Raw genomic sequence first — 16,396 nt, 5'->3', positions numbered from 1 at the left:
CGCTCCCTCTTCCTCCAAACCGCCCCTTCTTGTTTCTGACAGTTGAAGTATAAAAGAATTGATGCTGTATTTGAAATTATAAAACTGACCAATATTGTAAAAAAAAAAAAAAAAAAAAAGAACATTTAAAAAAGGGGGTGGGGTATTTTTTAGTTTTAGTTTTGCGCCCAGTTGAGCTGGGCCCACTTGAACAGACAGGAGCACAACCAAACTGTTTTGGGTTTTCTAGCCTGATGAGCATGTTTTGAAGCTTTTTAAAGGGGATGCATTGAGAAGAGACCTTTATCTTTATGTATGCGTGTATTGGACGGAAGCCATTTTGAATTTTGATTGTCCTCTCTTTGTTTAACGAGTGGGTTGGTTTTGCACACTTTGAGGTCGGGGTGGGTTGTAAATACTTAAGTCTTGCACAGTGAATCAAAGATGCATTCTGCCCTGTTGATGTTACAATATGCTTAACCCGCTGAGTAAATTATTGTACTTTGAAAACAGAGAAAAAAAAGAAAAGAAATGCAAAAACTCAACACGCTGTCAGAAACAGGTGTGTGTCTTGTGGTGATTGGATGTTTTGCCTATGCAGGTGGCATACGGTGTACAGTAAGAAACTGTTTTTTAACTCACTGACATCAGAGACTGAGAACAAAAAATAGGCACTTTTCCAGTTTCTCCCCTCCGTCCTGCCATAATATTCTCTGACCCCCCCCCCTCCCTCCCCCTCTGCCTGTTGTTCCTTAGAAGCACTTCCTCTCTGGACATCTTTTACCCGAGCTTACCGCCACGTTAGACTTGCCGGCTGTTGTGAGGCACTGGAGCTGACCTGACACCGTACTGTATACATTTACCAACAAACCAACAGGTGCTACTAGTCAGTCAGAGCCCATCAGAGACCAACAAGTCACATTGTCACAACCTCAGGACAATCCCATCCTCTACAATCCTACCTGTATTCAGCTTCATGTGTCTCTGCAGCCGAAGCCTCTGATGGTTCACACACGTATTATCTGGCCAACTTTTGCCAGCCCTGCCGTGTCTGCAAGGGTGTGTGTAAGTTGCATGCTAAGGGAGTAGTTACCATGGTAACGGCTTGCTCCCTAAAACTTGACTTCCACCCCTGTTTTCAAACCTGAGCTTAGATATCCCACATTTAACCCTCTTCGGCTACTCTACACTCCTGTTGTAGGCCATTAGTTCCCGAGCTAGCAGAGCGTTGACACCGTTAACAGTGTACACACCATAGTGCTGATGATCAACTGGTAATTTTTCCCACTTTTACGCTTTGCAGTTACATCTCAGTTGAAAACCATAGCATTTACTCTGGTTTGAGAGAAATTTTTCTTCTTTTTTGGGTGAAACATTTGTCCTTAAATGTTTTATATTTTGTACATTTGTATGTAACATATCATGTAAATAGACAGAGACAGTGATTTAACTCATCTGGAGGATTTTGTAGTCTTTGTAAAGCCCTAATAAATGGTATTTGGTGTCACACGAGCAAACAACACGTTGTCATGCCTGTCTCTTGTGTCCATTTGACATGTGTGGTTTGTTTATGGACTGTGTGGGTGGGGGGCTTAAGGCTTAAGGCTTCAGAGGTGGATTGAACAGCTAAAAACTGCACGGAAGCAGAAGTAAAGAATTGTCATCAAAATAACAGTTTTAGTCAAAATGTGTATATTATCTATTGAAAAAATGATTTGAGTGATAAGTATATAATGTAAACATGCTTATATTTTGTTTACTTCTATGGTTCCAGATAGTAATAAAAGCAACTCAACAAATCAAGCCTTTTATTTTTTACTCTCCAAATAAAGACATTAGGATTATGGACCCAAATGACTGCAGCCAGAACGAAAGTGACACCCACAGGTCTGTTTGTGTGCACCTGACACTAACAGCAACTCTGTAGCCTACCTGCTTAATCTATAAAAATTAAGATACAATTAATTATAAATATATAGTATTAGCTTTATTTACTTGTAAATTATTAACAAGTGGTATATTAATGAATGATAACTCTAAATAGGAGCAAATTAGAAGACAGGGTGGTCATGGGGTGAACAAGCTTTTGGTGATGTTTTTCTGACCTCTGGTGGTTAAATACAAATTAATCAAAGAAAGGTGTTTGGATGTATTCTCAGACAATGTAATATTTAACAGGCTGGAATGTTTCAATGAAAAAGTAAAAATTAAAAAGTCGGTCATTCAATGGACAGACAGCACAGGTAAAAAATGTTTAGCAATTTCTGTAACTTTTCCACAGCGACTGGTGATTTTATTTTGAAGGACCGTGACAGATTGTGTGGTCACTTCCTGGAAGCTCGCGGCTGCAAACAAACCCAAACAAAGATGGTGCGCGACGCCGCCAGTCCCGTGACGGAGACAGAGGAGTCAGACTTCAAGATGCTTCAGTCTAAAGGAGCCTTGGTGTCGTTACCGAAACACTCGTACTGGTTCGACTTCTGGTTGTTCGTGCTCTTTGACATCGCGTTTTTCTTCGTCATGTACTTCATAGTCCCGTAAACAGGTGAGTGGCAGCTAGCAGAGTTAGCACAGGGCGGCTACGGAAGTTTCTAAACTTGGTAGCCTGGCCTCCCAACTCAATGAAAAGTGTTTAATCTGTGAGAGAACGGTGTTGGTTTGTCGCTTTCTGAGGGGAAATTTAGAGGTCAGACTTTCAGGTGAAGCCCAGAAACTTACATCTGTCACACACTGACACACCCCGTGGGCTTGCCTGTTAAAATATTTGTTGTAGAGCAAGTAAAGGGACACCACAGTGGTCACGTAGTCATTCTGTAAATAATTAGTAACACGGATACTGTAGGTCTTTCACATTCAGACAGTGTAATGCTTATACACCAGCCGTTTGTTTAGTGTGGCTACAGACATTTGATTCAATTAGGCTAGAGTGACACACTTGGACTGATCACACTGATGTATTGTTCTAATACAGCAGCTTGCAGTTGGTGTTTGCTCTCAGTGTCTGAAGCAGTGGTGTCTGAACACAGGTTTTGTCAGGCTGCATCAGAACAGCACATTTTAAGCCTTGCAACAAACTACTCTCCTCCCTCACAGACCACCACAGGTTTTCCTCCAGATTCCTTTAAATTGTGTTGTATTTGTTTTCAACTAACGTATAGTTTAGTCTTTCAAGTCTGTGGAAGACTGTGCTTGAAAAAGGAGCAAATTGTAGGCCTATGACTTCATTTTCTGTAAATCCACTGATGGATGCAACAACTAACTAAAGGGCTTCAACTAAATGTAAGATTTAGGTTGCCATACCTACTTTTTATACAAATTTGGGCTTTATAATGACCGTTATGTGCCATGGACATAGAATATGAGGCTAATTCAAACCCCACAACACTCTGCCCTGCCCTCAGGCACTACTTTAACCAGACACCAGACAGTGTTCTTTGTGATCTCTATTTTTCCCACATTACTGTCACTTCTCTTGCTGTTGTTCCAGATGTTTAACAATCTTTTGTGTTTATTTTTGTTAAAGTGTATCCCCTGGACTCTGGAGCCTAAAGACATAGGCCTATGGAGCGTTGGTCCCGCCCTGCTGTCAGGAATGCTAACCAAGCTTTGACTGAATTAACTCTGCAGTGTTGGATACAGCATCTGAAGCCTCCACAGCTTGGACCATGGAACTGAGATTGTTTTATATACATTGCATCCTGCTTCAATACCAGAGAATTGAACCACAGAACCCCTTCCTTATGTGACCTGTTGCCAGTTGTTGAGGTCTGGCTACTTGGGGTTGAATTTATGTTGTTGCCATGAGGAAGAGAAAAAAATCAATTATTTGTGTCATTGGAAAGTGGGAACAACATCAACGGGACTTCAAGACGTATGTGTAATATTACAAGTCCTAAACAAGATTTTACCCAGTATGGAAAAGGCCTGTTTTTTATGAAGTAGTGGTTGTTAACAAAGGTATTGGTAAGGTGTTTTTTTTTAAAGTATCCCATCACATTTTATTTAAAGTGTTTTGTCTCCAAATTGTTGGATCGAGTCCTTGAAAGAGAAGATCAAATCTTGTGTGTGCATTCTGTTATAATAAGCCATCTGATGAGCCAGTGTAGGTTCAGTTGAGACACTAGGGAAGCAAAATTGTACTTTTGCACTTTATTATGTTCTTGTGGAGTGTGATTCCAGCACACAAAAGTGTTGACTGCAAATAAAATGTTTTACCTACCTGCTAAATAGTGACAGTTTGATTTTGGTTTGGCACTGTGTTTTATTTACAGCATGAATTTTCATTAAAAGACAGGGCTGTTGGATTTGAGATGAAGGCTTATTGTCATTTACCTTCTGTTAAATATGTCATGTCCTAAACAAGTGAATAATAATTTAGTAGTAGTAACTAAATAACTCCTACTTTAATTGTGGTAGCCACTTATGGTAGCTGCCTACTGTGTAACTAACTACCCACAGGGACCAGTGGGCATAACTGTATTTTACTTGCCTAATATACAAGAATGTACATGTAAAATTACACATCGATACTAAGTTATCTTTGCAATTTACACTGCATCAACTGGTGTTATTTGTGTGAAATGCTTTTTCTATTGACTCTGTGCCATGCTCTGTCATGGATGTATTATATTCATGTGCACGCATTTGGATACTTTTATTTTGAAAACAAGGTACACGTGTTTCCGTTGTGAAAGGAGCTAACAACAAACGACCTGTAGCCAGATGGTGCTACTGTGACTTGAGCGTAACTTTCTAATGTAAATGATGGAACAGACTGTCAGGTCCTGTCAGTTGGAAAACACAAACACAGGTCCGTGCTGCTTCAGTGTTTCATTGTTCTGTTGAGCTAGTTTACTAGCGTAGCCTCGTTAGCTCGTAGCTAACAGCAGTGACTAGCTAACTTAACTGACCCAACACAGAAACCGCTAACTGTGGGGAAAAGTCAACTTTTGATACATTAAAGCTTTATTCTTGAATGAGAGGAATTGTAAAATGTCTCATAGCGCTCTACAAAGTTTTAAACCAGCCTGTTAAAGCTACATTTTCCCACTGTATGGCTAAATGGCTAACTCGGCTAAATTAGCAACACTGCTGGACTAAGGGAGTCAAACAGAGAGTTGAGTTGAGGTAACGTTAATTTACTCCTTGACATCTGTAGTGTACTGCAATACCTTGTGTAAAAATGCAAAAGGTTATAACAGAAACCGTGAAACAAACTACTGCTACACAGAGCAGTTGTAGGTACAGGCGGAAGGCGCATCTCAATAAATGAGAACATCATGGAAAAGTTCATTTATTTTAATAGTTTAATTCAAATAGTGAAACTCATATAGATTCAATACACACAGACTGAAATATTTAATGTCTATTTCTTTAATTGTAATGAGTATGGCTTACATACAACGAAAGATCAAAAATTCAGTAAATCAAAACATTAGAAAAAAAAGTTACCTAATGTAACCTAATGACGTCACACTCTAATCAGCTAATTAACTCCAAACACCTGCAAAGGTTTCCTGAGCCTGGTTCAGTAACTGCTGACCTCCATAACTTTATAGAGATGCACCTGTATGTCACCACATTCCTGTGTATAACAAATTAAATAAGTTAGATTTGAACTCTCATGTGTCAAATAAGAACAAAGGTAGATTTTTGGCACATCACGACATGACACTCATCACTTCACAAGAGGCGTCTCCTGACCCTGTCCACTGCATGTCTGTGTCTGGACAGATGTGTTCCTGCCCCTGTCATCACTGAGGCTGCTGATCCCTCCCCTGCGGCTGCTGTCTGCAGCCATGTGGCAGGTGGCTCAGCGGAGGGACGTTCTCGATTATGAAAAGCTGGACGAGTTTGTGTCCCTGGTGACGGCCACGGTGCCGGACCTGCTGAGTCCAACGCAGCGAGGCAAACTGCTCCTCCGCCTGCGATCCAGAGTGAGTCAGTCTGGTTTCAGCTGAGATCAAGAGACAGGAATCGATACAGTTTGTTTATTTTCTTGCTCTGTCTTCTTTCTACCTCAGATCATACTTGAGCTGTGCAGAAATGAGGAAACAGCCAACACTGTGTGTATACAGCCTCACCTAGAGAGAATCCGCCCACCAGGCTACACAGGAGTGAGTATGAGCAGTGTGTTCAATGGCAGTGTTACAGTTCCACAAATAACAGGTGACACTAAGTCAGTGTTCTGTGTCATCGGCACATGATGGATATGTGTACAGTGTTGTTTGGAGATGGTCCCTGTAAGCGACTGTATGTTTCAGAGTGGAGATGCAGAGGTTGATGCAGAAGAAGCCATTTTCATGGAGCTCATCCAAACTCTTCTGAAAGACCCGGCAGAACGGGAACATTTTTACCAGGCAAGACATCTTCACAGTCCAGAGAGATGTTTTTAATTTGTGTGTTCATTTCTGATTAGCTGTCATTTTATCCTTTCCAGGAGGTTTTTCCGACAGAATACGGCCTCAGCTACGACACAGACATGCAGCTCCTTGTCTGGGAGTTTCTTTCCAAACTGGAGAAGCTGCTGCCAGTGCCAGACCTTGGACAGGTATGATGTGACTTGACTGTCTTGCACCGGAAGGTGGGCTGCCCCGACACACTAACTATCAGGAGGGAGCATCACTATTATTTGTAAATTTACAAAGGCCCGCCGCCTACTCCAGAAATGACCACATTGTTTATCCAGTCATCCCTTCTGTGATCAGATATCAGGCCCCAATTGTTTGGAATCATTTACAGAGCAGATTAAAACTTGATAAGCTGAAAAAAGATGGTTAGAAGTCTTACTGACTTTATTGAAATTGTTAAAAGGGATAGTTCAACATTTTGGCAAATTGGCCCATTGCCATAATCCCTATAGTTTTAGGAGTAGGTTTGTTACTTTTAATTGTCGGTGCAAGCTATTTCTAGAACGGTGGAGCAGAGCTGCTCAGAGCTATGCTACGGAGGCTAATGGAATTTCTTGGTTTCCCTCATCAAACTCATCAAATACACAATCAAAACACTCTCGTAGACAAGTTGTGACCTGAACGTTACGAGACAGAGTTGTTTTTGAGGTAAATTCATGCAAAACTGCTGATGCGCATTCCCGTCTGGGGCAGTTTTCGGCAAGCAGTCTCTGATGAGTTTGATGAGGGAAACCAAGAAATTCCATTAGCCTCCATAGCGTAGCTCTGAGCAACTCATGGCTCTGCTCCGTCGTTCTAAAAATAACTTGCACCAACAGTTAAAAGTAATGAACCTACTCCTAAAACTATAGGGATTATGGCAATGGGCCAATTTGCCAAAATGTTGAACTATCCCTTCAACATAATCTCTGTTTTAACAACTGTTACAGAATGCACTTAGGAGCTGTTAATTTGTTGTCTTATTGTCTGCATGGTTGTGTATTTGAATGCATTTAAATAAACACAGGCCATTGTTTGTATACAATAAATATATACATATCTGCACTGAAATATTAAATATTCCCCTTAGAAAATACAGTGTTGGTACTAATTGCAACTGTATTGATTGATGATGATTATTTTCAAGTGTGTGGTGGCTCTTTGACACAGAGGTAACTTGTTGTTGTTGCTCTGTGAACAGACAGTGTCATGGCTGACCTCTGCCCCCTCTGTGCTGAAGGACTGCCTGCAGGCGCTCTCCAGCCCTGACGACCTCAGGTCTCTCCTGCAGCACCACAAATGCCTGGAACGCCTCAGCGCACAAGGTAAAATAGACGTCCACGTTAAAGGGATAGTTCAACATTTTGGCAAATTGGCCCATTGCCATTAGTACATGGTGCCATACGCTATGAGATAGTAACAGAATGTTACGAAACAGAGTTGTTTTCCAGGTAAATTCATGCAAAACCGCTGATGCGCATTTCCGTCGGGGTCAGTTGTTCGGCAAGCACTCTCTGCATTTGCCTCGAAAACAACTCTGTTCCGTTATTATCTCATAGCGTGGTGAATGTGCAGGTCACAACTTGTCCACCAGAGCGTTTTGGAGTTGTTGGATTGTGTATTTGATGAGTTTGATGAGGGAAACCAAGAAATTCCATGAGCCTCCGTAGCGTAGCTCTGAGCAGCTCAGCCCCACCGTTCTAAAAATAGCTTGCACCGACAATTAAAGGTAACGAACCTACTCCTAAAACTATAGGGATTATATCAATGGGCCAATTTGCCTTGTTAAAAAGCTACAGAATCAATCACAGTGTTGTAATAAGAAGACATCTCCTCTGTCTGTCACTGCCATTTCATGGGACTTAACATGTACTGTATGTAAAAAGGTTTGTCATTATTATAAATACTTGATGTATTTTTTATAGATATGGTTAGTTCACAATGGTTTAAGCCAGGTGCTCATAAAGAACATTTTGGGGAACCTCCTCAGAATCAGCATCAGTGCTGTGTGGGTGGCTGTGTGTGAGTCCCATCTGATGTCAGATATGTGGGTTATTTGTAAAGTCTAAATGTGTAAATGTCACTGAGCAGATGTTTGCTAAGATGGACAGCTCTGTTGCTGCAGGCTGAACCCAGCTGAGGTTTGGCCTGCAGTTGTTTTGCTGTTGCTGAGGTGAGCTGGGCAGTGTGATGGAGAGCGTGGGCACATGCTTTCAAATATAGACAACTATGGTTATATGAGAGAGGAAGACATAATCTGGAGATGACTGGAGATCGCTGGAGAAGAATATGCATGCTATAAGATTGCAACAAGATTACAAGTTTTCTTTATTTGTATTTATTTATTTGTCATTTCTCATACACAAATGTACATAAAAAAATAAAATACTGTCCCCTCAACAAGTATCAGTACCACAGAGTGACAAATAAAGAATAGGTTAAATACTAATTAAATAACATCACTTAAAAACAAAAGCACAACAACATAAAAACACAAACCTGAGCCCTAGTACAGTGTGTTAAATTGTATCGTCTTGTGGACGAGCACAGTCTGTAAAGTGCTAGTGTAGAATTCAGGAGCATATCTATCCTCTGTATTTTCCTCAGGTGCCACTGTGGAGATGTCCACCCAGGTGTTTGCCTGCCCAGCGTGTCCCTTCTTCCACATGCAGGAGTCCTACCTGCTGCAGCACATCGAGCACAGCCACCCAGAGCACTACAGCAAAGTCCAGAAGACGGCGGAGACGGCTCAGCCCCCCAGGAGGAAGGTCCAGCCCCCCGAGTTCCCGAAGCCTTTCCCCATCCACAACAGGCCCGACCCTCACACGTGCCAGGAATGTGGCAAAAGCTTCACCCGTGCCTCAGACCTGACCCGTCACCAGCGCACGCACACCGGCGAGCGTCCGTACACCTGCGACGAATGCAAGAAGGGCTTCAAGAACTCCTGGGACCTGACCCGACACCAGCGCATTCACACCGGAGAGCGACCCTTCCTCTGCTCCCAGTGCGGCAAACGCTTCACGCAGATGGGTCTGCTCAAGCTGCACTTCGAGCGAACGGCCTGCGGCCAGGCGTGCAGCCCCCTCCTGGACATAACCACAGAGGTGGTGGTATCGGAGGAGACGTCGGAGAAAGGCGGCGGGCAGTACGAATGTCAGAAATGCGGCGAGAGCTTCGGCAGCATCCTGGAGCGGCTGAAGCACAGGCAGGGCCACGCGGTCAGGCGCCAGTACAAATGCTCCCAGTGCGAGAAGATCTACAGCCGAGCGTCAGACCTGAAGAGACACCAGATGAAACACACCGGCGAGCGGCCGTTCTCCTGCGAGTGCGGGAAAAGCTTCACCCACGTGTGGCTCCTGAACAAGCACCAGCAGATCCACACCCGGGAGCGGCCGTACCCCTGCGCGGAGTGCGGCAAGAGCTTCACACAGCTCCAGATACTCAACAGGCACCTGCTCACTCACAACGGCCAGCGGCCCTTCAGCTGCTCCCACTGCGAGAAGAGCTTCACCCAGCTGGCCAGCCTCACCCGCCACCAGAGGATCCACACCGGGGAGCGGCCGTACTCCTGCCCCACCTGCGAGAAGACCTTCCTCACGCAGGGAGAGCTGGGCAGGCATCAGCGCAGCCACAGCAACCTGAGGCCGTTCAGCTGCTCCCAGTGCCCCAAGAGCTTCAAGACCAAGAGAGCCCAGAGCGAGCACCTCAACACACACACCGGCGAGCGTCCGTTCGCCTGCGCCCGCTGCGGGAAGAGGTTCGCCAAGTCGACCTCGCTCATCCGGCACAACCTGACTCACACGGGCGAGCGACCCCACCGGTGCCCCCAGTGCGATAAGAGCTTCCTCACCTCCGGAGAGCTGCTGCTCCACAAACGCATCCACACGGGAGAGAGACCCTATCCCTGCTCCCACTGCGACAGGAGGTTCAGGTGCTCCTCCGACCTCAACATGCACGTGCGCACGCACACCGGGGAGAAGCCGCACAGCTGCCTGTTCTGTAAGAAGAGCTTCTCCACGTCCACCAGGCTCAAGAGACACATGCGCACGCACATGGAGAAGGGCATGGTGGTGGAAACCTTTCATCTTTGAGCTGTCACAGCTGATGATGTCACGACTGTCATCATTAAAAAATAAGATGTCTGAGTCAATTGTGTTGTAATTTGATTTTCTAATTTGATTTTCATTGATTATGCTAATGAGTTGTGTGTTGTGTGCATGAGTGTACTTGTTGTAAAATGCTAAACTAAACTTAATGCTCAGACTAAATGTAACCAAAACATGAGGTCTGTCTGTGGAGATGAATCAACCAGGATTTGTCCCCTGAAACACATCGACTAAAAAATGATTGTTAGAAATATAAAATTGGCCCATTATTGACAGGAAAAGGTAAAAATAACAGATAAATCTTTTTTTTTAAATGTTGCTTTGGGATTCATTGTTAATCGCTTTAGGACCCCTTATTTCTTATTTTTCATCCTGATCGAGGAACCTCAGTCAGCACTAAAGTTTCAATTAATTTAATTAATAGCCCACTGAAAATCTGTCAATGTGTATGCTTAGAAAAGGGGGGGGGCAGATGGTTGATAACATTCAGGTCATTGTGTGAACATTTCAGGGGAGGACAATCTAAAGGGACAGACATGAGTTTGGGTCGAGTGATAAAGCTGAACAAAGTCAAGAAGCAGGGCAGAGCAGAGACGGACAGAGAGGATGATGGCAGTTAGAGAGAGAGACAGGAGAGGGGCCGGAGCCAAATCCAAGATCCGTGGAGATGAGACAAGTGCAGGCCTGGACACTGAGGGGACGTCTGGTTTTGAAAGGAAATGTACGAACAAGCTGAAGAGACGGAAGAAAGTACAAGTTCTCAGAGACAAAGAGTCAGAGAACCAGGAGAGAGAGAGGTCACAGATATCTGTGGGAAAGACAGAGAACTACTGTTCACATATCCAAGGTGAGCTCCTCTTAAATTTATTATTTCTCATCATACTTTGCTTGATTGTCTCATCTGTGTAATGTTGGAGTTGACTTGTTACGTTGATATGAAATCAGCAGTGTCATTAGATCTGTGGTGAGTTGGTGACTGATTACAGGCCTCTGTGTAAAGTGAAGTTTTCCATGTGTAATCCACTCAGGCCTTCAGAGCACATTGTCTGCAGGTCAACATCCATGATGAGCTGCTCTGATGTTGTAGATTGTAGATTTGATCATACAAATGGACCAGTTAACGATTGTGGCCTGCTGGTGTGGTCAATCATCAAGCACAGACATTCATTATACTAATTTAGTCCCATTTTTAATACAGGCCTTTAGACCTTTTTTTTGTTTCATGTGGGCTATGTATTCTGTTGAATAATTGTGGAACAAGAAATATTATAATTTTGTGCTATAAACAGTTACCAATTACATTTTGCAGGACCAAACACCCCAGTTTTATTGGGAAAGTACACCCAAGTTGTAGATCTCAAACACATTCTGACATGTTCAAATTAAGGAATATCGACATTAGACATTTCATATGAGTGAGTGCTCTTCCTTACAAATATTTCATCAGGCTCTGAACATTTAGCTGACTTAATTTTTGATTATAAATGTTTTCTCTGTCACACATTTACACTTTACAAAATCATCATCCTGGGAAAAGATAGGCTATGTCTTGAAGAACCAGTTTTTTGTTTTGTTTTTTGTTTTTCTATGTCTTTCAATATTGTACTGTCATGCTGTTTTTGGCATTTTGATCCCTTGCATAGATCCACCTCCAAACACTTGCTGTATTCTCAGAAAGTTGGCTGTGTAAAAGACTGTTCAGGTTTTTTTTTGTTTTTTCACAACGTAAATAGTGCATGTCTGTATTCAAACGATCAAATTAGAACAATTAATATTCCCTCGTTAACATTTTAAGGAAACAATCCTAACTGACTCCTTAGATCACTGTCACCACGTGGTCGTCACATGGTTTATTATTACAACGCACGCGAGATAATATACTACAAATTAAAATTCCCTCAAAGTTTCCCGCCGGAGCGCTTATCTGCAGGGACTTCCTGTCCCACCCACACTGACACATCGTGTCGCTTCCGGGTGGCCACACAAGACTCATCCAGCGAGTTGTCGTTTATTCCAACGCTGTAAACAAAAGTTACTAAACGGTTTAGCCTCCGAGACACATCAGTCGAAAAGACATGCATATCAAAACAGGTGAGTTTGGACAACTTTTTCGGCACATTTGTTAGATATTCTTCACTTTCGCGGGTGTTATTTTGTTGTCCTGCTACTGTGTTAGCAGCGAGGCTAGCGGTGTCGATAGCAGGCTGCTCGCCGCTTTGAATGGGGGGTTACGAAACTTTGACTCCGGCTAACATGCTAGCTAGCTTTGAATTTTTTTTTTGATGTGGTAAAAAATGAAGCCGTGTCCTCGACGACAGCTGTTGTTGAACTGTATCCACCGTGTCGCTGCGGTACATAAATAAAACCGTCGAGTTAAATTCGCCCTGCAATGACGCTGCTATTTGAAGTTTGCTAACGCCGGTGCTGCAGACGCGGAGAATAACATTTTGTCCGAATCGGAGAGAGGCTAATATGGCAGCCAAGTTAGACGGAGGACGGGACACGGACGCACAGCTTTCTCGAAATTTCTGTCGCGTTGTTTCAGACGGGTTCGGGCGAGCTACCTCACCCAGTTTATGAAATGTGGCGCTGAGGAGCGGGCACGGAGCTGAGGCCGTGTGTGGTGCTCTTTACACGGGTGACCTGGTAAACCGCCAGTCGGTGGCTTCACCCTTATTATTACCCCCCTACTAAGCATTTACCAGAACCGAAGTGAGTAAAGCTTCCTGTAAATAACACTGTGTGGCCGAGACATTACGAGTTATCATGTGACACTATCCTTATGTAAACAAAATGTACGTTTCCCACTAACGATTATTTTTCATTGATTTAAAGAAAACATCCCGGTCGGGTGATTTTGTTTTTAAAATGTTGAGAGAGATCTCAGTTTGGATCCTGAGGTTGGGTCTCCATGTTGTTTCAAGAAGAAATTAAAATCTTCACATTTGTGCTGAGCTGTTTGTGCTTGATACTAACTTAAGTGGTTGCAAAAAAAAAAGAAAAAGTGATTAGTCATGTCTACGATCCGCTCATTCTCCGGGATTATCAATTTGTCATTTTAAGACCATCAGCAGAAAACAGCTCTGAGATGTTTAACTCCAGCTGTCCCATTTTCTTCATTCTTCTCTTTTGTCTATACGAGGATAATAGGAAGGAGCTGGCACAGTGAAGTCGCATGAAGATATGTCCTCCGCCCTTAATGTTTGTTATGAAACTGCAGATTGTTAATGAACAAATGCACCTGGCAGCTGTTTGTATACACAGTGTACTAGTCACTGCGCTGCCCTGGCAAAAGTAATGAGACTTTAAATAACCGAGAACAGGGCAGTGGTTCCTCTGTGGGATGTCTTAAAGTTTAGTTTATGGGCTCCATGCAAAAATCATATACACAATACATAGCTGATATTTGACCATAATGTCGATCCTTCTCTTTCAGGTACATGGGAAGCCAACAACACTGTGTGTGAGTCCGATACCCTGTGCGACCCAGCAGTCCTCGTTTCAGCCACCAACTCCGAGCCTCATATTCGTAACCGCCGCCTGTCTCCCGGCTCAGGAAATTGCGGAGGTGGTGGAGGAGGAGGTTGCATCTCTGGAGGCGAGCAACAGCCCCGACAGCTTTCACCCGAGGGCGAACTGATCAGCCACACGCACGGCTTCACCTACCGCAGGGAAAAGGAACGCAAGGGCCAGCAGCACAAAGGGCGCAGCCTCCGCAGGGAGAGCCAGAAGGCCGTCAGCCGCGCCGGCGAGCGGCCGCCGCAAAAAGTCAGCCCCAAGGAGAGGTGGGTGGAGGACAGTCTGTCACTGCTCAAGCCCCCACCTGCCTTCCCGGTGCAGGACAGCCCCGCCAAGCTGCAGCCCGCCGTCAGCTACGCTTCCAAGGTGAAAGCGGGGGCGGCGGGTGGCGGGCTGGAGGAGGACCGCCCCGCCATCGGCGTGCTGCTACAGAACCAGTGGGGTCTGAGCTTCATCAGCGAGGCCAGGCCCGTCACGGAGGGCCCCAACCCCCACCCCACTGCGAACACCCCCCCGCCCCAGCCCACAGACGCTAAACAGTCAGACGACCTACAGCTCGACACAGTTCTCACAGTCCAGGTCCCTGAAGAAACACCAGTCACTACCTCCGTCGCCCCAAACACACGCCCAGAGGTGGACGAGAGCAACGGGAAGCTGCTGCTTAGCTGTCGCCATCTAGTGGAGGCTTTGAACTATCACAGTAGAGGTGAGTGTTGCAGCTTTGAACACAGTGTCAGATTTATTGCCTAATTTGAGAATTGTCATATCGATGCATTGTCTCTAACTTTTCTTTTTCACTTTTCTCTCCTCAGAATGGAATGCTGCCTGTAACAGACAGAAAAGAGGTGAGTTGACTCAGAGTCAAGTGGGTGGTGCCGCCACTCTTCTAACACACAGAGCAGCTCTGAAATATTGTGAAGCAGGTTTGAGCTTGTTTGGAAATTTAAATGTGCGTGTATATTTAGCAGTTTTGTCTCTTACGTAGATGTAAGCCAGGTAGAGCACATGTTTAATTTCTGGAACAAATTTGATCAGGAAGAAAATTTGCACAAAAAAAAGCCTGAATAAACAGAAAAAACGTCCGCACACTTCAGCTCCCTTGTCAGTGCATTTATTTAGCACATCCAACAAGCTACGTTTCAAACCACATGCTCTTCTTCAGGCTAGAGCATGTGGCTCGAAACGTATCTTAAGTAAGTTAAGCTGAGGTGTGCAGACTTTTCTTCTGTTTATTCTGGTAATTTGTCTTCCTACTGGATGTGCGTGGCTGCTCTGCTTTTTACAAAAAAGCCTGCATTTGTCCAGTAAAGGCAGCCAATGTGAGTTTGATTGGTCACTGTGAAGAACTTGCGCCCAAAATATTCATGATTAATCGGACAAATCATTATATATTACTTTACTACTCACTTACTTTCTGTATTCCCCGTTGACATTGTCCTGTTGTCTGCTTCACAGATCCAAAAAGGATCGTGTGGTATAAGGACACCCAGGAGCACCCCGCCTAGCAGTGTGACAAACCCAAAGTTCTATATAAACACATACAACACACGCCTACATGCACATTTAAAACATGGAAAGATGGACAACTTTTTGAGTCCCGTTCACACACACTGCACTCAGGATGATGTCTTCACGCAAAGCCACACTGAGACACTTTGGACTAACTCCTCCGAGATCTTACAGCAATGGACTTTTTTTAACGCCTTACAGAGAGCCTGCCTTAATTAATCCGACGTGTTTTCATCGCCTCTCATTACCGTTTTTAGCTTGTATGTGTAGAGCTGGTCTTTTTTAAAACAATCTCTGAGGAACTGTAAGTTAATTTCCCCCCCCCCCTTTTTTTGAAAGCTGCAGTTTTATCGAGCTTTTCTTTTTCCTCTGTAAAGCGAGTGGTCAATCAAGCACTTTGTTAAAGAAACTCTTGTGACCAATCCCTGTGTGCGAGAAACCCTCACTAGAGTGATTTATCCCCCCTCCCCTTGATTCTAAACAGAATGTCTCGTACCTGCTTGAGTTCTATGGTTCATGTATGCAGAGGACTTCTGTGTCCGTGTCTTCAGTTTACATAAGGGTGTAGTCAAAGGCACAGTTAGAGTTCACCCTTTACCCCTGTCAGATCTTAATGCTGTGTTCATTTCTTTGTTTTTATTTGGTTCCCTAATCAGGTGGATTTGTTATTCACACACCCATAAGGGATCTCACCGTGTCCAGTATGTTGATTTTTGAAAAAGAAAATTTATTGAATTAAAAAAAATGTACACTGGAGAAGGAGAAGAAATGTAAGTTGAACGGTATTGCTCAATAAAGATGAATAAACTTGATGTTGAAGTTTCATCTCAGTCCTTTTTTTATTTGCTGCTGACAAAGACAGAAGTCACATGGTTCTGTCAATGTTTCCTCAAG

At 43.9% G+C, this 16,396-nt stretch overlaps 2 protein-coding genes across 2 annotated transcripts; both read left to right on the top strand.

Annotated features, from left to right (window-relative positions):
• Positions 1 to 4,684: 4,684 nt before the first annotated feature.
• On the top strand, positions 4,685 to 10,691 carry LOC311006402 (uncharacterized protein). The gene is made up of 7 exons (XM_083999225.1): positions 4,685 to 4,789; positions 5,713 to 5,915; positions 6,003 to 6,095; positions 6,243 to 6,338; positions 6,419 to 6,529; positions 7,570 to 7,693; positions 8,976 to 10,691. The coding sequence occupies exons 1-7, from the start codon at positions 4,741 to 4,743 to the stop codon at positions 10,457 to 10,459; spliced, it is 2,160 nt and encodes a 719-aa protein (XP_083855351.1). The 5' UTR covers positions 4,685 to 4,740; the 3' UTR covers positions 10,460 to 10,691.
• A 1,743-nt stretch (positions 10,692 to 12,434) lies between these two features.
• LOC311006724 (uncharacterized protein) lies at positions 12,435 to 16,321 on the top strand. The gene is made up of 4 exons (XM_083999637.1): positions 12,435 to 12,565; positions 13,911 to 14,699; positions 14,806 to 14,838; positions 15,449 to 16,321. The coding sequence occupies exons 1-4, from the start codon at positions 12,550 to 12,552 to the stop codon at positions 15,496 to 15,498; spliced, it is 888 nt and encodes a 295-aa protein (XP_083855763.1). The 5' UTR covers positions 12,435 to 12,549; the 3' UTR covers positions 15,499 to 16,321.
• Positions 16,322 to 16,396: the final 75 nt, after the last annotated feature.

The sequence above is a fragment of the Trachurus trachurus genome (assembly GCF_905171665.1).
Source record: "Trachurus trachurus genome assembly, chromosome: 23".
NCBI classification, from domain to species: domain Eukaryota; kingdom Metazoa; phylum Chordata; class Actinopteri; order Carangiformes; family Carangidae; genus Trachurus; species Trachurus trachurus.
The sequence above is the reverse complement of the archived record's forward strand: the minus strand, read 5'-3'. Positions and strand labels throughout refer to the sequence as shown.